Consider the following 23,921-nt stretch of genomic DNA (forward strand, 5'->3'; position numbering starts at 1 on the left):
GTAACATTTTTAACGTCTAAGAAAAGAAAAACAGAATCAAATTTCGATACTGAACTATAACTTGGTAGCATTTTAATCATGTATTTCCTAATTTGTTCCCGTTAAGATTAAAAATGGTCAAAATACGTCATATCTTAAGAGTTCAACAATCGCTTCTATCTCGAAATACGTAGTTTCGTTTCATAACAGCTAACGATTGTAATCAAGTTGGTCATTACAGGGCACATGTGTGTTGAAAAACAAAAATTCTTAGTTAAATTTGCAGAGAATTGAAGCCAGATCTCTCATTTGACGACAGTTGGTTTACCATTTACCTACTTTGAACATCGTTTTTTTTTTTTTTTTTTTTTTTTTTTTTTTTTTTTTTTTTTTTTTTTTCGTTACATGTCTTTATGAAGAAACGAAAGGAACTAAAATTTAAGTTGTTATTTTGCACTTGACTCACTAGAGATATAGAACAATGATGTACTAGGAAGCATTTCTAGATGTTGGAGTAAAGAGAACCAAAATTCCAATTTCCCATTTTTCTGGCAGCTGCCTCTTCTTATTGCTGCTTTAAGACTTAAAAAGATATTTAATTTAAAATGTGTACAAAATACTTGTAGCTAGCTGAGTTGGTAAACTAGTTATGAGAAGCCAGCCGGTTATTTGATATTTACTGCTTATAAACAACTTAAATTAGTACAAGGGTAGTCACTGTGATAATTGTAATCTGGTTAAATAACATAAAGTGAATTTTCACATGAATTATCCAGTTGATTTCATTCCATGAGATTCCTGAAAGCTCTTAATGAAGTCGATGTTCAGGAACTAGAGATCTCTGACGAATAAGCTTCAACTTAATAATGAGTTAAATATTGAAAGCCTTATTGAAACATAAGTTTTGACAATGTGTGAAATTAAAAGCACAGGTTGTAGGAAATGTACCGATAAATTTATACATAAGGAAACAAACATTGTTTATGAAGGCCTATTTGTTTGAATCTACACTTATAAAGTATAATGTATATATATAGGGTGAACCATTTATCTTGAAACGCTTTTAAACTAATGGATAAAACGCTGACTCGGAATACATATCCAGTCCTTTGAAATCATACAATAAGCGTTTTATAGGGCTTTAGAATAAAAATCTTTTGGCCCAATTCGGTCGGCAAACATTGTTCTCTACATATCAACGCAGTATGACATCTGGCACTTTAGAATTGATTTCTTGGTTAAAATCCTTCTCTTTCCATTGTATGAAGCATCTGTTAATACTCATAGCTCATATTCCATTTTACTCTTCATCTAATATTCGCAAAACGTTATTAAATGGTCATATTATATTTTAATAATGATAGAGGAAGTTACATATACAGGGTGTTCTATTTATATGTGTATCCATCGGATAAAGAATATAATAGTAAATATAAGTATAAAGATGCCTTGGCTACACTAAGTGTTAGAAATTTAATCCTACAGTTACGTAATCCGTTTTTCCACGCGTTCCAGTATGTTCGTTGCAACACCAGAAAGCATTGTTTTACATACTCCTTATGACAACAGTGGTATTCATCTTCAACTCTTATATCTTGTTCATTATAGCTCTGATTTGGTTCTTTGGTCAGTTTTGTTCTATTAATACTTCAGCTCTTCCAAAGTGTGTGGAATTTGTTTGTACTCAGTTTGTTTTTAATCTCCGCACAAACTGGATAAACACATTGAGATGTTGGTACTTGTCAAGAAAACTCTACAAGAACGAACCTTGTCTTGGTTAACAGACAACGAAGTGGAAGGCTAGACCCTGCAACGGATGAACAACATCGCAGTCGTGTTGCTGAACTGATTCGAAAGAACTTGGGCACTACAAAGGCAGAGCTTACCATGAAGTGTGGCATATCACGGGAACGTATGTAGGCGATAATCTGATTTGGGATACCGGTAGGTTTGTGCGCGGTGAGTGCTGCGAAAGCTAACTTCTTAAATAGAAAGAATAATGAAAAGAATATTAAGAACAGAAGCCATTCGTGATTAGGAACTAAACAACACTAGTGAAATATCTTACGTATTGCGCTATTATCTTCGTCACACTGCAGTCAGATAACATGAAATCAAATATTTATGCTGGTATGCAAGTTTATATCGAATAATATTTTAAAGCAAAATATACCCATATTTACGATGAAAAAGTTAAAATAAAAGGAGTGTAATAAAATAATCGCATTCAATTTATAAACAAAATACGTTGAAAAGGCTCGCAATGCAAAATGCAATTTTATTTCCGTTTGCCAAACAGTAGCATATTTTTCAGTATATTTTACTTTGGTTGTTTACAATTAAGGTGCTTAAAAAGAAATATTAAGAAAACATACATTATCTTCCTTTTGTACAATTATTGTAAATTGAATTCTAAAAATCACGCCCACTCTTAGATGTAGGATAAATAATATTACACTTCTACTAAGTAACTGTCACGTGTCAGAAACACCTTGCAGAAAACAATTGCTGATTTCGCTTTCATCCTAACATCACTTAACGAAACCTGAAACCCCTGTAGTTTACCAGTTAAGAGTAATATTTAAATTTTATTCCATTAAAGAAATCAAGCACGAGCGATTTAACTAAAAACATTGATTTAAATCATTATAAAAGGTCGTGATTTTTTCAACTCTCATTCTAGCGTAGTGGCAAGTGAGAAAATTCATCGCCTTTGTTTTACTGTCGTATCTCATCCTACGTATAGCCCAGATCTAGCTCCATCAGATTTTCATCTTTTTCCGAAACCTAGAGAACACCTGTTTGCATTTCATCCTGATACAGACGATGCCTTGAAGCAAGAAGTAGGACATGCCTTGAGGTAGGGAGATTATCTGGAAAAATAGTTGTTGTGCTCTTGTAGATCGAAGTGCCAATAATGTACAAGTGTTTGTTTCCTACCGATAACTTCAACCATTTTTATGTAGAAAAATTACTAACTAACTTATGACTTATCAAGCATGCATTCATAAGAAGTCTCCACTGACTCCTGTCCTTAGTCAACTGAATCCAGTTTCTACTTTCTATTCTTATTTCTGCGAGATCCATCGTAATATTGTCCTCCAAGCTGTGTCTAGGTCTTCCTAATACTCTTTCTCCGATGGGTTCCCAGTTCAAATTTTGAAAGCTTTCCTACTTTTTTTCCATTCTTTTTACACAATCTGCTCCTCCTAAACTTAATGATCCTAAAATATTAGGTAAACAGTAAAAATTATGTAGTTCTCTGGTATGGATTTTCCACTATTCTGCATTCCCGCCTCAGGATTTCATTTTAAAGGACTTTCAGTGTACGTTCTTTCCTCAAAGGAAGGGACCATTATCGTTTTATACATTTTAAACGTCAAATTCTTCGACAGAACTCGCGAAGACAAAAGGCTTTGGACTGGCTAATAACATGAATTCCGTGTTTGGAGTTGACATTTAATTTTTTTCGAGGAAAAGGTTTCAGTCTGTTAATGTTGATCTTAGATATTTGAAGGTGTCCATTTTGTCTAAAATATAACGTGATATTTTAACGTATCCATAATTTACAGTATTACTGTCACGGCGAATTTCCATGTATTGAGTTTTGTCTGCATTTACTTTTAAACCTATGTCCCTTCAGACGTTTAATAATACCTCTGCATTTCTTTTTATTTTCCTCTTATCATTTCCTATCAGATTGAAGTATGAGCCATAACCTGCTGAGTCCCGTTCAGCTCTAGACCTTAGTTGCTATATCTAAATTTCCTTTTCTCGTTTCCGTAACAAAATTAAGTAATAACGGAGACAGGCCATTCTCGACGGAGAAGCTCGAGAACAAATATTTTTGTACTTTGACTTCACTTTGGGTTTCATTTAAACACATCTTAATTAATCTAATTAGCTTTTTCGGTGTACCAAATTCGGTAATAATTTTCTACAATATTTTCTCCCTAACCGAGTCGTAGGCCTTTCTGATATACATAAATAATTTATGTATTGGGCTGTTGTATTCCCACATCTTTTCGAATATTTGGCGAACGGTAATAAATGTCTGGTCGATAATTGATGGATTTCTCCTAAATTTGTACTGATAATTTCCAATAATTCAGTCTTTGTATTGGACAAAACTTACTAACAGAATGCTAGAGAAGATTTTATAGAATTGTAACAAAAGAGAGATGCCTCAAGTTTGCACAGTGGTTGCACTTTCTTGCAAGTTTGAACAGTGGTTGATTCTTTCCATCCTTGTGGCAATTCCTCCTCGTTCCAGATGAATGTGTGTTCCAAAATTTTTCTCCTCCAGCTAAAATTAACTCATCAGGAATTTTGTCTACACCCAGAAATTTATAGTTCTTTAATTCCTTTATTTCATTTCGTATTTCTATTGATTAGACTCTGGGATATACGATTCTTTTGTTTTCGTTTTTACTTTCTTTACCATTATTATTATTATTATTATTATTATTATTATTATTATTATTATTATTATTATTATTATTATTATTATTATTATTATTATTATAGCTGCATGTTTAACAAGTTGTCAAAGAAATATGCCCACCTATTCAAAATTCTATCCGTATCCCTAAGAATTGTTCCGTCCGCTTTAATACGAGGATCATCCAGAAAATAAAGACCGTTTAGTTATACAAAATGAAAAACAAAATATTTATTGAAAAAAAATGTTACATACCTGAAGCTTCCTTCACTTCTCTACATAATCACCAGCTTCATTTAAACATTTGTCGTATGTGTTCACGAGCTTCAGAATTCTCATGTTATACTCTTCTTCTGGGTGACCTTCTTATACAAGGGCGAGATTGATAGCCTTTCTTAAATTCGTTGATACTTTTATGTATGTCTCGATTTTTTTTTTTTTTTGTTTGTTTTTTTTGTTATCTCCAAGTTCAAGAACAACCAAAAAACATGTGTCGCTGTTCTAAAACTTTTGAATGTTTTTCACCTGATCTAAATGAAATTTTGTGCAGTTTTGCTGTTCGGATTTTGTACCAACGCAGTTCTGCCTCTCTTCCTTCCCAGTTAGTTTAGTATATTTCTGGTCGAGCCATGGTTTGTTTCTATGTATTTCTGCGTGTCCTAGTTTTTCTTTTGCTGAAATTGTTACCGAAGTATTCTCAACAGTAGTACATTGTGAACCTTATAAAACCGAGAATTTATTCGACATTTCAGTCTGATATTAACCTCTCTCCTGATCCTCCTCTGATATCTTTAAATTATACCTCTTCGTTATTAAATGCTTATTATTTCCCTTTTTTCAACTATAATCTATATCTCATAACCGCTGCTACCAGGTAGTGGTCAGCATCACGGTAAACTCCTCTAAGCGACCGAAAATATCAATTATACTAGACCGTCTTCTATCCACTAAAACGCAATCAGTCTGGTTATGTGTTTTTCCACCTTGTGATGTCCAGGTGTATTTGTAATGTCGCGATGTGGGAATTTTGTACTCTTCGCCATAAGATTTTTGGATGTTGCAATGTTCGTGAGTCTAGTGTCGTTTTGATTAATTTTCTTATGCAGACTTTCGTTCCCTACAACAGTTTGGAAAATCTACCCGAACTGAATGTTTCGTTCTACGTTCGTCTTGAAATCCCCTAATAGAATTTTGACGTGGTATAGCATGAGTTCAACACGTTCTATTTCTTTGTAAAAACTGTCTTAGTATCACACTACTGAACCTTTAGGGTAATAAAATAAAGTCTCTCATTAACAAATTCAACACGTTTAATTGCTGATATTAACTATGAACGAAAAGTCCTGTTCCTAGTTTGTGATTTTATTTCCTTTCCCATAAAGAAAAGTTAAACTTTCCAGTCTGCAGCGCTCTCTTTCCTTCTCATCTAACTTCCTGAACTGATCCATCTTATATTTGTCGTTAGGGATTTTGATCCGCTTACCCTATAGAACCTGCTTATATTCCATGTTTCATATCTATTTTACCATGTTTAGATCGCGCCAAATCATCAGCCCTGGTCCGAGACTTCTGTAAACGTTTATGAATAAGTGTTTTTTACAGGATGACGTTTATAGCCTCACGTCAACTCTCCAGGCTGGAGAACCACCCCATTTCGTCTGTCCGCGACTCTTATTCAATATATTCAGAGCTAATCTCTATATGTAGAAAGGGGGCGCGATGGCTCAGTGGTAGAGCGTTCACCTCCGGTGCTTGGGGTCCCTGGTTCGACCCAGCTCGCGCCGTGTAGACTTTGTGCTGGACAAACACCATGCTCGTGGGTTTTCTCGAGGTTCTCCCGTTTTCTCCCACTTTCTTCATTCCACCATTTCACTCATCTCTCATCATCACCGTCTCCTTTAGCCTAACCGGCATAACCGTGGGACGTAAAACTTAGATTTCATTTCTATATGTAGAAGCCTTCTCCTCGCAACCAGAGGACGCGTCGTACCGTAGTGACAGGAACTAACAATACATGGACACACAGGGTCAGTTATAAATTTCCATACAAAGGATGAAAGCGGTGACTATTTTTTAATTTTCCTTTTGAGGCAGCTAAACAAATGAAAAGATGTCACATAAGTTTCCATGCAAATGGTAAAAACGGAGACTAATGTTTATTTTTCGTTTTAAGGTAGGTGAACCAATAAAAAAAGAGGTGTCACTAACAAAGGAAGAACGGATTGACATCATTCTGTTAGCTGGGAGTGGAACCTGTCGTTATGTAGCACGTACATTCAATAAAACCCACACCCATGACACCGTGGCCAAACTTATCAATAAATTGAGAGGAACAGGTTCTATCGCCGACGAACGCAGACCTGGAAGACTAAAGACAGGAACTTCTAAGATGGTACTATCAACAATGATCAGAAGTCCGACGAAGGGGATCCGATGTCTCTCTGTGGAAATTGGAATCAGCCAAAGTAGTGTCATGCGCATTTTGCACGCTAACATTGACACCGATACAAACTGCAGTTATTGCAACTTCTTACAGAGGCAATCCTGACCGTAGAGCAAAGTTCTGTGAGTGGACACTGAACATAAACGAGAATCTTTCTAGGTTTGTTAGTTCCGTTCTTTTTTCAGATGAGGCAAATTTTTGTGTCACTGGTGAAGTGAAGAGGCAAAATATCAGGTACTGGACGGATAGCATTCAACGTTGTCGGGTTGAAAAATGCAAGGGGCGATGAAACTCATGTTGTGGTGCGGGATTTGGAGTAATAGGATTGTTGGTCCTTTTTTTTTTTTTTTCTTTCTTTTTCATTGAGGGAAACCTCAATGCATTGAGTTGTCTCAAGATGTTCTAAAATGACACTTTCATGTTAATCCTTGACGAAACTTCACTGCATTCTTCAGGCAACACAGGACAAAGCGCATTACGGTATTGAAGTGCGCCAATGGTTTGACCAGCAGTTTCCTGTGCACTGGATCGGTTGACGTGACCCGTTAAGTGGCCACCCATGTCATCAGATCCTACTTCCATGGATTTTTACCTTTAGGGACACCTGAAATCCGTTGTGTACCAGAAGAAAATCCATAATATTGACCACCTTGAAAGAAAATCACACAAGCTTACAACCAAGTAACAGGAGAAACATTGTCACGTGTTCGTCAAAATTGGTTAGAGGAGCTATCACTGTGTTTGGACATGGAAGGAAGACATGTGGAACATATCCTTTAATTGTAGCGTAATATAATCCCATTTGTAAAAAGAAAATAAACATTAGTCACCGTTTCCACCATTTGTATGCAGTCTTACGACTCACCGTGTAGATAAATAGGAGGCATTACTTCCCAGCATGCCCACGTAATTAGATTACATAAACCTTTTTCTTTTTATTTAGAAGGTAGTTATTTTCTTAAGTGAATTCGCCTGCATTTAACAAAATGCTGTAAATTGAGAAGAGTTAATATGCACTGACAGACACATTGAACAAAATACAAAGTACATATAACGTTATCCATGTAATGACGCGAAGTTAAAACTTTTAGTTTTAGGTCTAACAATTATGCCGTTTAGACTAAAAAAAGACGGATGAGCTGCGAAAGTGAATAGTTATGAAATAACTAGTGAAATGAAAATGTGGGTGAAACGGGAAAACCCCGAAGAAACCCAAGAACATGATGTCCATCACAAACTCACATTTACGTCTCATTCAACCTCCGATGCTGAGAAAAAAAACGCTAAACTTTAATAAACAACAACCATTTTGAAAGTCTCATATCCATCACTGTGGCTTAATTTTGTAACTGATTAGACAAGGGTGTTCCATTATTATATTCACTTTCTTTCTCAGTGCCAGTTCTTTATTGTTCAGTATCCTTTTCCACGCATTCAGGCACGTCGAAAACAGGAGAAATCTAACAAGTTGGACGTTTTTACAGAAAGAAAATAAGATTCTCATTCTACAGTTTTCTTGAACTTGTTTTTCCGTTGGCTCACGTGAGTTATAATTAGTGATTTTAATCTTAGATCTTGCACAATGCACCAGATATATATATCGCTGAACTGTAGCCAGAGTGGTGACTGTGTCGTGTGGTACTAAATGATGATTGAGTCGTCACCGCATATTCAAAAACAGCAAACGGTAGAAAATTCAATACAGAATCGTATGAGTTTTTTCTCCGCATCGTGAATTTTTTGAGCATGTATCATAGAGTTCATAGCTTAATGGGAGAACAACGTCTTCAATCAAAATGCTAGAGTGGTTCTGGTGCTAGTTAGTAATAGGTCTTGCTCCCTTAACCTCCGTGTTTCACAAGAATATAAGATATAATCATAGCTTAGAACCGTGAATTTGGGCATTAATATCTAGCCATTAGAACCTAAGTTCTTTTTTATGCTATTGATAATTCGTTATCTTATGTTTAATATTAAATAACTTTTTATTTCAGATATCTACACTGGCTCAAGGGAATGAATGGAGTATAGAAAGATCACCCGCACAAAGTTATACTAGTTCAAGCATCAATTCGTACTCTGTGTCTAATTATAGTGACAAATTCAGTGCTAGTTATCAGAGTAACGAAGAAGGCTCTTATCAAAGTGGGAACAGTGGCGGTAGTGGTTACCAAAGCGGGGGAGGCTACCAGACTTTGGACAGTCAACAAAATTTCACTGACCAAAAGGAAGCATTTTTTGCAAGGAAACAAAACGAAAATGCACAAAGACCAGAGTGAGTGTTTCGTATTATTTTAAGTGCTTTTAGTTACTACGATCAAGAATGTCTCTTAGTGTGTGGTGGTGCACTCTCATGATTTACAGTGAATGAAATCACATCGTTCTTATCTGCTGTCAAAAAGTTTTCACCATTCTATACTGGGCTATCAAGTATTAAATTTCTAGCGCAGTCTACTATATACAGTGTGTCCATACAGTCTGGCCACATAGGGAATTTTAATAATTTGTTTTCGTTTTTTCAGATTGAATGATGGTTCTGTCTAAAGAAGAACGAGTCGTGTTGGTACTCTTAAGTGGACGAGAAGGATGGTCGTATTGCAAAATTATGAACCTTTCTCCCCCTGATTTCTTTTTCCGGAATATGCTGAAAGAGAAAGTTTACCCGATGAAGATTAGAAATTTAAACCACATGACAGAACGCATTACCAGTCAGTGTGCTGAAATCGATGGCAATTCAGACCTATTCCATCGAGTTCACCTTAATCTTGCAAAGCGCAGCAAATTATGCATTGAACAGCACAGAAATCGTGTAGAAAATATTATTCATTAACATTAAATTGACTAAAATGTGCTTTTTCCCATGTACCCTGACTTTATGGACACCCTGTACAAAACAACATAGCACGCTAGATACTTAATTCTTATAAGAAAAAAGCCACTTTTTTTGTAAAACTTTACACTAAGACTGAATCGGGTAAAAGGAATTCAGATAAATCATTCTTCAATGTCTTCATCTTTCTCACCTCAACCATAGGTTGGTGGGCAACATGGAACTTTTAAAACTTTTCTCTCCTTTCGGAGAGCTGTTTTATACTTGTTTCTTCAATGTAAACGTTGCAAATCCAAGAATTAAAAAGGGAGATGAACATGTATTTTTATCATAAGTAATTTGTTATAGAGCATGCTTTAAAATGATTTTACCGGGTGGTCCGGGTGAAATCCCTCCCGGATCTACGAAACTTGCTCGAGGCCACTGTGATTTAACAGTATTTTTGCAGTACTACTTTTCACCCCCGTGTATTGAAATTTCGACCTGAGAAATTGAAATCAGCACTGTTTAAAATACTGTCTAATTATTATTTTTGATCTAATTTCCAAAATTGTAAATTATTTACCCCCTAAAATTAATTATGTACAAAGTAACATTAGTGTTGAGTGAGCGAGCAATTTTGAGTTTAGCGTCTCTTCTATTTGAGACCTGGACCTACAGCTTAATGTGGGATTCGAACCACATTAGCTACCGCCGGAAATCGAACCTAAGTGTCCTCGACGAAGGCGCGTACACTAACCGCTTAGCCACGAAGGAGGTCCTAACTTTAGTATGAAATAATATAAATAAGTAAATTGCCATTATTGATCGTCTCTGTTAATAGCACGCTCATTGTTGGCTATTTAGCCTAATCCTAATGAAAACAATGGGATATATATATATATAGTGTGTATGTCAAAATTCATATATATAGTTTCTTTCATCGTAGAGAAAAACCCCGTTCGGATGAGAAAGAACTACTATATTCTGTGTATCCATCATGTTCAGTACGTGTTGCATCTTTTCATTCCTAGGCAACATTGAAGGATTTCCATATTAATGTGTCCTCTTTCGAGTTACCAAACGGTTTCCGAGAAAATGATCTCGGGTCACATTTTGTAGACGCCCCCACTTATCACGGCAAATTTATCATTTTGAAGGGGACCAATGCCCCCTGCAACGAGAACGCGACTTTGTTTCCTCTACAACGACCAGGAAAGTATGTAAATTATATGTATGCCGTGTACAGTGGCAGTAGATGGAATAAGTCATACAAAAAAGTAGTTTCCGAGAACTGTTTGCGTGTGTTATTGGAAAGAGAAAGCAGGCGCATTTAATACAAAACTTTATTGCATAGAAAACTTCAGAGTCAGTATCAGAAACTTGTTATTCAAGGTGTTTTCAATCATGTTCCAGCTTAGTTGACATTAACTCCTTTAACCTGGTACGACTCTACTTATGTGTACCAATCCCAGTCCCAGTTTGGTGCTGACTGTAAACTTCAAGGAAACTCCATCACGATGCAGATAATACCATTCTCCACTTTAATTTTGTCTTTCAAGCTCTACATTAAAATTACAGAAGGTTGTTCGGTTTATATCTGAAAAATTTGGCAACGCTGTCATCATCTGTGTTGTTACGCCAGAAACTTGAAACGGCGTCGGTACTGTCTCGCCTTGCAGGTTTCCTTAGTAAGTGATTTTTCACAAAAATTGGCACATTGCACAATACCTTTTATAATCATTTGCTGGAATCGTTGTGTTTGATTAAACTTAAATGACAAAGACTACTACGAAATATGTTCTTGCATATGATTAAGTCCTATGTACATATGTACTAACATTTGAGTTAGTAAGAGAAAATGGGGCAAAAGGAAGTGAAACGGAAAGTTTTCCTAAGTCTACCTTTTGCTCATTTGATAACATATGGAACCATTCCTTATGTTCGCGCCAATGGGTTACGAAAGACTAAAACTATTCTAAAATAATCGTTAAATACTGAATGTACTGAATGAACGAAAATAATTCTCACCTTAGTTTGAGATGATAATAATAATAATAATGTATTGGTTACGTTTGCAGTTTTATATCTAAAAAACGTAAATCGAAAGGTAATAATAACATTTCGAGAACGTAGTGGCTTAGAATGTAGGAATTATCGATTTGGATCGTTCTTGGCACAAGACCAGGCCTGAGAATATTTCTTTACCTGTATACCCTGTCGGTTACGCAACAGAGGATATCCGAGATTAGAACTTAAAAGCACACAAAACAATCTAACCAATTTGGGGCTCTTCTTTTCTACAAGATTAAAGTTTTCAACCTTGGAAAATTTACGTATACGGTGCTTTATTTATTTTGGCGTGCTAGACGGGTGACGAAGAGATATATGTGTGTATGTCAAAATTCAAATGATATTATGTTCATGAGTATTCATTTCAGCACGGTCCAACCTTTAAGTTTTAACTTCTATCGCTGGTCTCTTTCTAACGTCTCTTCAGGTTCCTCTAGGAGATATTAACAATAAGGATCACTAACATAAATAATAATTTAAAAAATTCCAACCCACTCAGGTGAATATCTCTCAATAAAACTTGTAACCAGATTCAGGGTAAAGAACAATCTTTATTCAGTAATTAAATCAGAATAAATTAAAAAAAAAATGAATTCTCCAAATAGCGAAAAAATCTTTCAGGGCTCTATAGCTTCGGAGCCCTGTCTCTTAAGTTTGAAGCTCAAGCAAAACAACATCCTATCAGTCTCTATTCAGACTTCACTGATCAGTCATCTCCTCACAGCTCAGTCCTACCCTAATTCTATCAGCAAGGCCTGACTCCAACCTTCCGTCAATTAAAAAAAAAAAAAAAAAAAAAATTAAGAATAACCAGAATTGTCAAAGGACATCACTCAGTCCAAAGACAGTTATTCATCTCAAAGAGAAAACCATCATTTAGGTTTCTCTGGCCTAACAAAAAAAAAAAAAAAAAAAAAAAAAAAAAAAAAAAAAAAAAAAAAAAAAGAAGTTTGCCTCAGAAGTTTTTTAATTTCCCAAAATCCTACTTTCTCCTAGCTAGAAGATTACGGGAATCATTCATCCCGATAAGCTATCACTCAAGCTTATTTCTATCTGAAACTAAATTTTCATACTAGCTACGGTCATCACTCTGACCCAAGGAATTTCTCCCTTGCTCTAACCATCATTCAGGTTAGTCCCTCTAGAAAGCCTATTTAAAAAAAAAAAAATCTACAGCCATCACTCAGACCCCAGAGAACTTAATTCTCCGTCATTCGGTTATCACTCAAACCGATCCCTAACAGATAGGAAAGTTAAAAAAAAAAAAAAAAAATATTTCCAGGCGAGGCAATGACCCAGACAACAACGGGGAGGCTTCTAACAACCGAGATTCATTCCCAACTCCCGCCCAATGCAATGGCCCCCTTCGCTTATATATCCTCGAGCGAACATATCCTTTTTTTATGCTGTTTCTTATTTTCGCTAAAAACAATCCGCAAAAAATCGTTTGAAAATCTTTTCCAACCGTCTTTACCCTCTGGAATTTTCCATTGCATACTAGAAAAACTATATAATAAAACTTGAACGAATAACTTTAAGCAACTAGAAAAAACAAGAAGAAAACACAACGCAGCATATATACCATTACAAGAATAAGCATTAAAATAATATTTTATCCTATCAACATGTATATTTATTAATTATACTTCATTATTAATTTAATATTAATATATATACAGTAAGGGCGAAGACTCGTCCTTACATAGCACTCAACAAAATATAAAAAGAAAAAAAAATGATTCCCTATTCAGTTCTTTTGTCTCTCACTGTCTTTTCACTGGGAATCTTCAAAAAATTTTTTCTTTCTCTGAATACACTATTAAAGTAACCACAGATTTCACAATACACACACACACACACACAAAAAAGCTAATACTGTCTTCTATGAGCCTAGTTCACTGTCTCTAACAGTTTTTTACCACTCCACTTGATCACTCTTTCACTAAGCTGTACTGCCTGCTCTTCGAAGAAGTTATTGTCCTGTCACAACTGCACCATGTGTCTTTTTATTATTATTATCAGAATGATAATTTCCGGATCACTGAATCTTTCGTTATATTCTTTTCCATCACCTCCAGAAATTTTCCGGGCGTTGGAGGAATATCTGAAAATTCTATGTCCTCAGCAAAAAGAGAGAGTACATCTTCGTCACTGTCACCGTCAAGATGCACATGACCTGTGGAACTAGATGGTCCAGGGTTGGATTCGTCCACCTCGTCCAATCTCGCCTTTTTAAGGGCTCTTAGTTCTGCTAGCGTACAGAACCTCGGATCTTTATTAACTTGGTTTATCCCAAGTTCCTCTTTAGGATGGTATCTTTCCGTCTTACTTTCGTCGAGTCGAAACAGTAATTCGAGTTCAAACGGGTCTTTTGAACTCGGTCTGCAAGAAGTGAATACATTTCTCTTCTTAGGAATTGACTTCTTTGGAAATGGCTTCTTAAACTTACTAGCCATTGTCGCGGCCACGAACGGTCTCAAGGGGAAGCTTAGACCTTCGTGGTGGACTGGTAGGATTCTCAGTGTTAGAAAGTTGTAGAACACCGATTCTATCATTTGCATTTAAAGAACAACGAATAGTTTGTTCACGCTCCCAAGTAAGCTCAGGTAGAATTCAAAATATAGGTTTTATATACACGAGCGCTTAACTAATTTATGGGCGTACTGACAGGGTGTGAAGACACCGATATAGAGAACGATAGCCAAGAACAACAAGTATTTATATACCGCCAGAGGATAATTATATCACAACAAGATTAATTCATTTCAGGGCCACTATTTATGTGGGCCAGGGTTCGAGTCTCAATGTAGCAACCAACTTAAGTCAGCGGGTACATATCCCAACGATTCGGTTATCAAATTATGTGCGTGACGCTAGGTATCGCATGTCACAGGCCGACAACAATTATGTCGCGCGTGCACATTCCACCAAAATTACACTTGTGACGCGGGTTAGCATATCACGCGCTGGCACCATTTATATGTCAGCGGTGACATATTCCTCCGCTTGCCACCATTTCATGTCGCCAAAGTATGTCTTGGTGGAGGAGGTTGTTATTAGCACAATAATAATGAACAATAGCAAGAGGTAGCCTTGAAAAAGGCTGTTTATATTGATAGCAAGAGGTAGCCTTGAAAAAGGCTGTTTATATTGGGACTTCAAATTAGTCCGTGTCAAAGGGGAGCTATGCAGCTCGGATGATAGATGGTTAAATGACATACAATTTCAATAACAACCTAGTGAGGGCGCAAAGGCGCAGATGTCCATCTCAAGCAAATAGGCTATCGAATGACCACTCGTCAAGGGGGACAGCTTTAGGGTCCCGTAACAATACAAATAACAAAAGCAAGGCGGTTTTCGTGAAAATGAGGACGAGTGTGGTCAGTACGTAAGAGAACAATGATTACGAGTATTAAGATATTAGCGAGACGGCGTCAGCGAGTTGGAATACCACTGCTATCAGCCAGTTCAGAATACTTAGCAAATTAACATATCCAAACATATTATATCATTATAATTAAACACGAGATTACTGCTCGAATTAAAAGAGATCTAGGAAATCAAAAGTAATTAGCAATTCACACAAACGATATTTAAGCAACAAAAGGTTTCAAAGTAATTTTGAAACTACTTGGGAGGTGATCCCCTTTACAGTTAAGCGACTTGATGAAAAGATAATGCAAATGACAGTTACATGAAAATATTAAATAAACAGTGGTAACCCACCTGAGGTCCGTGGTCCTACCTCCAGGCACTCCAAGTCGAGATGGGAAGACTGGGTTACCTCGACGCTGCTGTAGCCGTTTCGTACGCACCAGGTAGCACAATCACTTAAAAGCACTAAAAACACTATTACGATAAACTTACTTGTACTTCGAGCGGCTGAAATACAAGAGCAGGATAGAGGGACGATGATCAGGACTTCATGTAAGACGATGTCGTCGCTTAGCTTCGTACGGGATTAGAAGTCTTCGGAAATTTGGGACTTCGCACAAGCTGGTCTTCTCCTGGATGGATGATGGAATAGAGGTGAGACGAATGGTGAAATGCAGTTCCCAGATTCGAACTACGTCCAACAGGATTTCATTCCACAGGTCATCTGCCTTCTCCAGTAGACTACAACATGGGCACGTCGATACGAGGCGTTAATATAGATATTGAGAAATAATTATGAAACGTTCACCAAAAGGGAAGTATTGAGAATGTTTTTGGAATGACGTAAACAATGCAAGTTCGAGTTAGGAAGAATTTTATTAGCTGGCTCGAATAAGTCCGTAGACTGAATACATTACAGGGTGACTTCCTACATGAGGTCTTCTACGTAACTCAGCGTTAGCACAGGTTAACTAATTGTGTTTTAGGAAGCGTTTAGGTACACGAAAGTTGAGTTAATGAGAGATCTTGAAGAGATCCGTGTAGAGCCAGTGCTCAGATTAGGTAGCAGAATCTGAGTAGTAGTAACTAAGTTTGTAGTTTGACTGTATACTCACAGTGAGAACAGAGGTACTGTCCAGTTGAACACTTAGGATTGAATTAGTGATAACACACACTGCTCGTCTCCAATGATGAATCTTTATGAAATGTCCGTGGTGGAAGGAATACCGTCTTTACGCCGTATGATGGAATTTAACAGTCACTGCCGACACAATAGCACAAGTCGGTGAGGGATGTAACAAAGTTTCTCCCGACCGAAGAACGGGCTATATCAAAAGTGTCAACGTTCCGGCGTAGTTCCAAGTTAGACTGTGGACGATAAGTCCATGTCGTGGAGTTTGATGGAACTTTAACTGAAGGAAGCAACAAGCGGGAACTTGTGCCACTTCTAAAGGTGATCGGAATTCCCCCGAAGGGGGCAACGGGCGGAGGCCCGCGCCTCTTCGAAAACTATCTGATGATAATCCCCCAATTAACTGACAACTCACTCTAGAGAGAGATGTTCTCACTTTTTGTTCGACCTTATCATTTTCACACGGCACTAGGTTAGGGACGTGTGAAGGCAGGGGTAAGTCAGGGTTTTACCTGATTGGATTTCTAATTATTTATGAAACGAATTTAAGTTTCTGCGACTGCGTAAGCAGGCGGAGGGCGTATCCTAAAAGCTTCCTTTACATGGGAAAATTTCTTGATACAAAAACCCTGATAACCTGAGAAGGTTAACATTTGACCTCATGTGTACAAAGAGTCACTTTTAGTTACAGATAGTACAATTTACTAAGACAAATTTAATTACACCATGACTCTCCAAACACATTATATTTCTAATAAAATTTCAAGAGTTCAAAAGTTCAAACTTTGCAAGTGTGCTTAAAAATAATAACTTAGGTCTGTGACAATTTATATTACTAAAACGTCCAAAAACAGAGTAAATAATCAAATTTATAATCGAACACTTGTGGTTGTATTACGGGAAGATGAGACTCTGTGTCAGAGTTATTGAATATATTACTGGCTAGCAAAATAACCTTTTTAACCTTTAAGTTAACTAAATGAACATCGGATTAATTCTGTCGTCTGTATTTATTTAAGAGTGTGATAACCAAAAATAGGAATCTATTACTTTCTTGTAGGAGGAAATATTATCTTCTCTAGACGAGAGAGGTTACGGTTTAACTGCGTCTTGAGCAGACAGTGAGCTGGCTGGGAGGGATGAAGCAGACAGAATATTTCATCCAACAAAAAAAAAATAAAGACAGCTGGAAGGAACTTGGATGCGCGCGAAGAGAATGACTAACATTTCCCTGTTTTCTCGCTATTCCTGGTTTTAAGATTTAAGAAAAAATAAACTTGTCTACGCAATTAGAAAAATAATTGTCGTTAATTGTTTGAGTAATTGTGGAGTGTGGCAAAAATTTTGGCGGCAATTGAGATGGCGCGTGTGGCACACTACAGTCGACGCCCCTTAAGGAAAAAAAAATTTTAGTTTGCTCCGACAAATCTAAACATTTTTTTTTTCTTAGGGCTAATGGCAAATTAAATTTCAGAGTTGGCAACACTTTTATGTTAAATGAGTTTTTACTTTGGGTTGGCAACATTGACTTAACCTATGGTAGGTTGCAACACTGTTGTATGTTCGAGCAATACTACATACTAAAGTTAATTAAAATTGAAATAGAACGTACCCTAACTCAATATAAGAGAACTCATATAAGTATATAGTGACAATTTCATAATAAGTACATAAAACTAAGAAATGACACGATTAGTGAACTTTAAACTACATGATTGAATCATAAACTCAAGGATACTAATCAATACGCTATACCTATAGACATTTACAAAGTATGCATATGAGCTTATACTAAATGCATTAATTCTTTAAAACTTTATAGCATTTCTACATACGTGCCTTAAAATTTTACATGTAAATTTAAATGATTTTCCTTTGAATAATAATTTCCAAAATTATTAAGATTTTCTGACAAATGTGCTTATAGAATAAAAATAATATGAGACCAAATATTGCGTATGCGATAGCAATATCGAATTGTATTTGCAGGGATACAAAAACAAAAGGAAACAGAATTACCAACTTCTTGTTTATCTACGGAAACATAATAAGGAAGTAGACACATAGTTGACCTTACTGAACCCAAACAAACCATTAAGGGATAAGAGATGAACTTGACCTACTTTCAGACTTAACGGTACGTTTTCTTTTTTTTTAACTTTTTCTTTTTCTTTTTTTAAAAAAGAAACTACCCTAAACCATTAACACATTCAGCTTGGCCTCGAGCTGATATACGATCCTTTCTACAGAGGGGTGAAACCATAGAAGATGAAAGAATTCAAGAATCTGTATATAGACGTATATATAGATATTCTTCAGCTACACAACTAACCTTTGAGATTTTTTTTTTTTTTTTAACTGTTTCTTGTCCCTACGTTGACGGAACCATTCTATAGAAACAGATGTTTCGAGATTGTACTTTCTACACATATGACTAATATATTGTAAGTGTAAATTACAGCTACCTTTTAGATGTACGTTTAACAAATTAATGATGCAAATTATAATTTCCTTGAATTAGACAGAATACTATTGTCACACTTCTATTCTTATACAATTAATATAACGTACGAGGTATTATAGACCTCCTAATTTAAAACGCTATCGTTTTCAATATGATTATTATTAGCAACAATGTTATGACGGCTATTATTACATATGTATATTGTTACTTTAATTATTTCGAATTTACAGCTACAAGCATTAGTATGATCAGTTTGTATCAATTGTTATAAAAATTATAATGAACCCTACATAATTGATTTACAAAATGGCAAAGCTTACGAAATAACATGAAAATTAATTCTCTCACAGAAAGAGTTTTAGAGTACAGGTGAAAGACTTCTTGTACATTTATATGGGAAATATAAAACCACAATGCCACAATGATATTATGATACAGAGCAAGAAATTACAGATATAAAAAAAATATAAGCTATTTATTCATTATGATCTTATGAATCCGTTAAATAATGCATAACTAAGTTAAGTAAGTTAATTGTTACTTTAATGATGTTAACTTACGAGTAATTAAAGGAGATTTCTGAACAACAAACAATAGATAGTTCTAAAATTAACATACTGACTTCGAGTATGGGTGAACTAAATTATATTCTTTGCGCGTGGGACGCAAGTTGCACAATTTTGTTTCAATAGAGTATTTTAGAAAGGGGTGATTATGCCTTTCGTACTAATGACTCAACATAAATAAATCTACTAAAGTTTAATGATTAGGCAATTCATAGACACTTCTCGCTTGAAATAGTAATATTTGAGTTATAATTGAACATTTACAATTAACGATAAACTACTAATGTTTTTAATTCGCGAATAGCTAATTAATGTGAGCTCGTCCACGCTACTGGCCTAGGTGAGCGATTAGAAGACATTTAAACTATCATAATATTTCTATATGTATTGCCTATAATTAGTTATACATATTACCTTAAAACTTTTTCATTACATTAGAACTACATTGTAAACAAGCATAGGCGATTATTTGAATCAATATTTGGTTTTCAATTAATCGGCATCAGATAAGGGTACTTAATCATACTGAATTCATACATTTTTCATCCTTGTTTAAGGGCACAATTATATCACTACACTTGAATTTCTTACTAAAATTCGCTTTACAATTAACCTCTAGATTAAATGATTTTCAATTACATATGGCGAGAGCTCGAGAATCCTTAAGTCACTGTTGTAGATCAAACAATTGATCTTCAACTAACAAATTAACGATAATTAAACTTCGGACGAGAGAGTTTTACATTAAGATTTTCCTTTTTGATAGGGGGGCGGCTTTGCTTTTTGAATGAGATTTGGATGACTTGTTACGTTTAGTAATAATTGCATGAATTTCATTAGCAATTTTGAGGCGTCTGATTTCAACGCAGAAAAAGATAATAATGGCTTAATTTAGTAGAACATTAAGACAAATACACAATTAACTCGGCCGTGGGCAACTTTAATAGGCTTTCTGGTGCGGACAACCTTTTACTCAAGGAAGAATGAATGGAACTAGTCATTGGTGCTCCTAAGATAACTAATACGTAATGAAATAACACATAATACTAACTTCAATATACCTGAAAGATTTTCTCGCTTGACACTAACCTTAGAGCGGATGGCGCTCGGAATCACTTTCATTCAACAGAAAACTTACTCAGTATAGCAGGCCTGTTCAGAAGGGCCGCTAATTCGCACTTTTACCACATTTACATATTTCTGCAAAGGAAACAAGACACTTGGCCTCCTTTTCCTTGCTTCTATTCGCCTTTCAATCGCATTTTTGCCTTCTGGGAGAAGACAGAGGGGCTGCAAGAAAATGCGCCCAGGTCGGTAAATTTACGGACCTATTGAATCAACATAAGCATGGCTGGACCTAGTCTGACGCAAAGAGGTGTGGTCACTCCGAAAAGATGACGACAGCTGTTTGACGCAAGTAGGCAGCAATTCGCAATCGCTATTTCGAGGACAGTTTGAAGGTACTGTCGATAGCAATTTAGCACAACAGAGAGATATGTATTCTACATATCAAACGCAATTTATATGAATTTCTTCAAGATGCGAGGGGATTACTACTTAACCCAAAACACTACAATTGAAAATTAGCGAGATTATAAATTGAGCGGAAACACCTGAGTTTGATGATTACGTCACATGGGCTGACGACATTTTTTTTTACGCCCGACACAGTTGCAATTAGATTTTCAAATTGATACTTTCCACATTACTTTAATACTATACGGCCATTGCAATAGAAAGCTTTAACTTGAGCGGTATACATCATTTTCATTAATTAATAGGTTTCAATATTCCTGAACAAACATACATGAATGCACGCAATTTCTCATTTCATGTCTAATAATACTCATAAATGGATACATTTTCATTGAAAAGTTCTACGTTTGCCGCAAGGTTTAAATAACTTCTGTTTCTAGAAACGATTAAAAACGCTAAATCGTTGTACAACTTCAAGGATTTCAAAGGGTCATCCGTTTTGACACATTTAACTAAACGCAAATCAATAAGAGTTGATTCTAGGTGTTTGACAACAAGATTTTTGTCGACTAGCGGTAATAAAGCAACAATTTGTATTCTCGGATTCGGACCAGAGAATGCGAAAAGAACTGAAGGTCGTAACTCTTCATGATACTCAATTAAATCAGAGAGATAATGCAAAGACATGGTTTTGATGCCGTGAAATATAATTTCTGAACTATTCGCTAGGCTAGTCTGGAAATGCAATTCATACCATTTTCGGAATCGTAAGCCGCGTAGATTTTGAACAATTTCCTCTTGTTCTGTTAATCCGTAAGTGGGATTAAACAATTCAAATTTAGGCAAAACTGAACGTTGCGCAAGTAGGTACTTAAATGAAGAATCTTGCATGAGAACTTCGTCTTCTTTATAGACAGGATAATACAATTTATGATGTCCAAACATTTTGACAAACTAATTTTTCTTTCTCTCTCTCTACTAAACTACTGAAATACGAACTAGTGACGAATAAATGAACGAACGAGTGGATATCGTCACATACATAAAACAAATTGACTTTCTCTCAATGATCAACGACTTAAGTAATTAAGTTTTTACATGAATCAAATAGCTACACTGACTTAAATGAGTTAAGAATTCTCACGCCTCCGTTTTTCTTAAACTACTACTATTATACCTTCTTATTAATGTTACTAGGAAGAAGAAAGAAACTTCACCATTTGAAAGAAAACAGATCGTTCTTCGAAAGGTTGCGGAGAGAAACAAGTCTTTCGTTCCGCTGTATTTTTCGCTCTTTTTTTTTTTTTTTACAGCCGTGGGTTGACGGCGAACGCAAAAGGAGAGGCTTTCTGTCCAAAAGATTGAAAACTTCCTGTCGCGATCAATTTTTCTATCCTATTTTCTTTCTAGGTGTGAACCTTCTTTGATCTTGTTTTTCTTTTTTTTTTTACAACTACCACGGGGGGGTGGGGTGGAGAATAAACGAACAAGATGTTTCTGTGAGTGTTATCTTAACTTGAAAAGATTAGAACAATAAGTTCTGTAATGAAACTATACCTAACTCTCTTTTTAAATTTGTAAAAGAATGTAAGATTACGTTTACGTCAACAAAGCAAAATGAGAGATTTGTTGTGTCTCTACCATACAACTATCTTGTGATTTCCAAATGAACAAAATCTTTTGAATGAGGTGTGCAAACTATTCAAAAACACACAACTTAACTTGATTTACTTTGAAACACACTTTCCTTAAATTTTAACTAAAATTACAAGATTAAATCAACACAGTATAACAATTTACAAGATAGATTAAATTTTTCGCTATCACAAGCTGTTACCAAAATTTACCAAAATTAACAGAATTTACTCTTGTGAAGCAGGTTCGCATGTCACGCGCTGCCACCATTTCTGTCGCGGCCACGAACGGTCTCAAGGGGAAGCTTAGACCTTCGTGGTGGACTGGTAGGATTCTCAGTGTTAGAAAGTTGTAGAACACCGATTCTATCATTTGCATTTAAAGAACAACGAATAGTTTGTTCACGCTCCCAAGTAAGCTCAGGTAGAATTCAAAATATAGGTTTTATATACACGAGCGCTTAACTAATTTATGGGCGTACTGACAGGGTGTGAAGACACCGATATAGAGAACGATAGCCAAGAACAACAAGTATTTATATACCGCCAGAGGATAATTATATCACAACAAGATTAATTCATTTCAGGGCCACTATTTATGTGGGCCAGGGTTCGAGTCTCAATGTAGCAACCAACTTAAGTCAGCGGGTACATATCCCAACGATTCGGTTATCAAATTATGTGCGTGACGCTAGGTATCGCATGTCACAGGCCGACAACAATTATGTCGCGCGTGCACATTCCACCAAAATTACACTTGTGACGCGGGTTAGCATATCACGCGCTGGCACCATTTATATGTCAGCGGTGACATATTCCTCCGCTTGCCACCATTTCATGTCGCCAAAGTATGTCTTGGTGGAGGAGGTTGTTATTAGCACAATAATAATGAACAATAGCAAGAGGTAGCCTTGAAAAAGGCTGTTTATATTGATAGCAAGAGGTAGCCTTGAAAAAGGCTGTTTATATTGGGACTTCAAATTAGTCCGTGTCAAAGGGGAGCTATGCAGCTCGGATGATAGATGGTTAAATGACATACAATTTCAATAACAACCTAGTGAGGGCGCAAAGGCGCAGATGTCCATCTCAAGCAAATAGGCTATCGAATGACCACTCGTCAAGGGGGACAGCTTTAGGGTCCCGTAACAATACAAATAACAAAAGCAAGGCGGTTTTCGTGAAAATGAGGACGAGTGTGGTCAGTACGTAAGAGAACAATGATTACGAGTATTAAGATATTAGCGAGACGGCGTCAGCGAGTTGGAATACCACTGCTATCAGCCAGTTCAGAATACTTAGCAAATTAACATATCCAAACATATTATATCATTATAATTAAACACGAGATTACTGCTCGAATTAAAAGAGATCTAGGAAATCAAAAGTAATTAGCAATTCACACAAACGATATTTAAGCAACAAAAGGTTTCAAAGTAATTTTGAAACTACTTGGGAGGTGATCCCCTTTACAGTTAAGCGACTTGATGAAAAGATAATGCAAATGACAGTTACATGAAAATATTAAATAA

The 23,921-nt window shown here is 36.0% G+C and overlaps 1 protein-coding gene across 2 annotated transcripts in view; it reads left to right on the forward strand.

The window, feature by feature from the left end:
- Positions 1–23,921, forward strand: part of ArfGAP1 (ADP-ribosylation factor GTPase-activating protein 1) — a 703,111-nt gene that overhangs the window by 46,774 nt on the left and 632,416 nt on the right. For both annotated transcript variants that reach the window (XM_081743725.1, XM_081743726.1), the window contains exon 4: positions 8,858–9,138. In XM_081743725.1, coding sequence (XP_081599851.1) covers positions 8,858–9,138 — 281 coding nt within the window. The remainder of the gene's footprint in view (positions 1–8,857; positions 9,139–23,921) is intronic.

This window comes from Thermobia domestica, chromosome 17 (assembly GCF_964235325.1).
Source record: "Thermobia domestica chromosome 17, izTheDome1.hap1.1, whole genome shotgun sequence".
Classification (NCBI taxonomy): Eukaryota; Metazoa; Arthropoda; class Insecta; order Zygentoma; family Lepismatidae; genus Thermobia; species Thermobia domestica.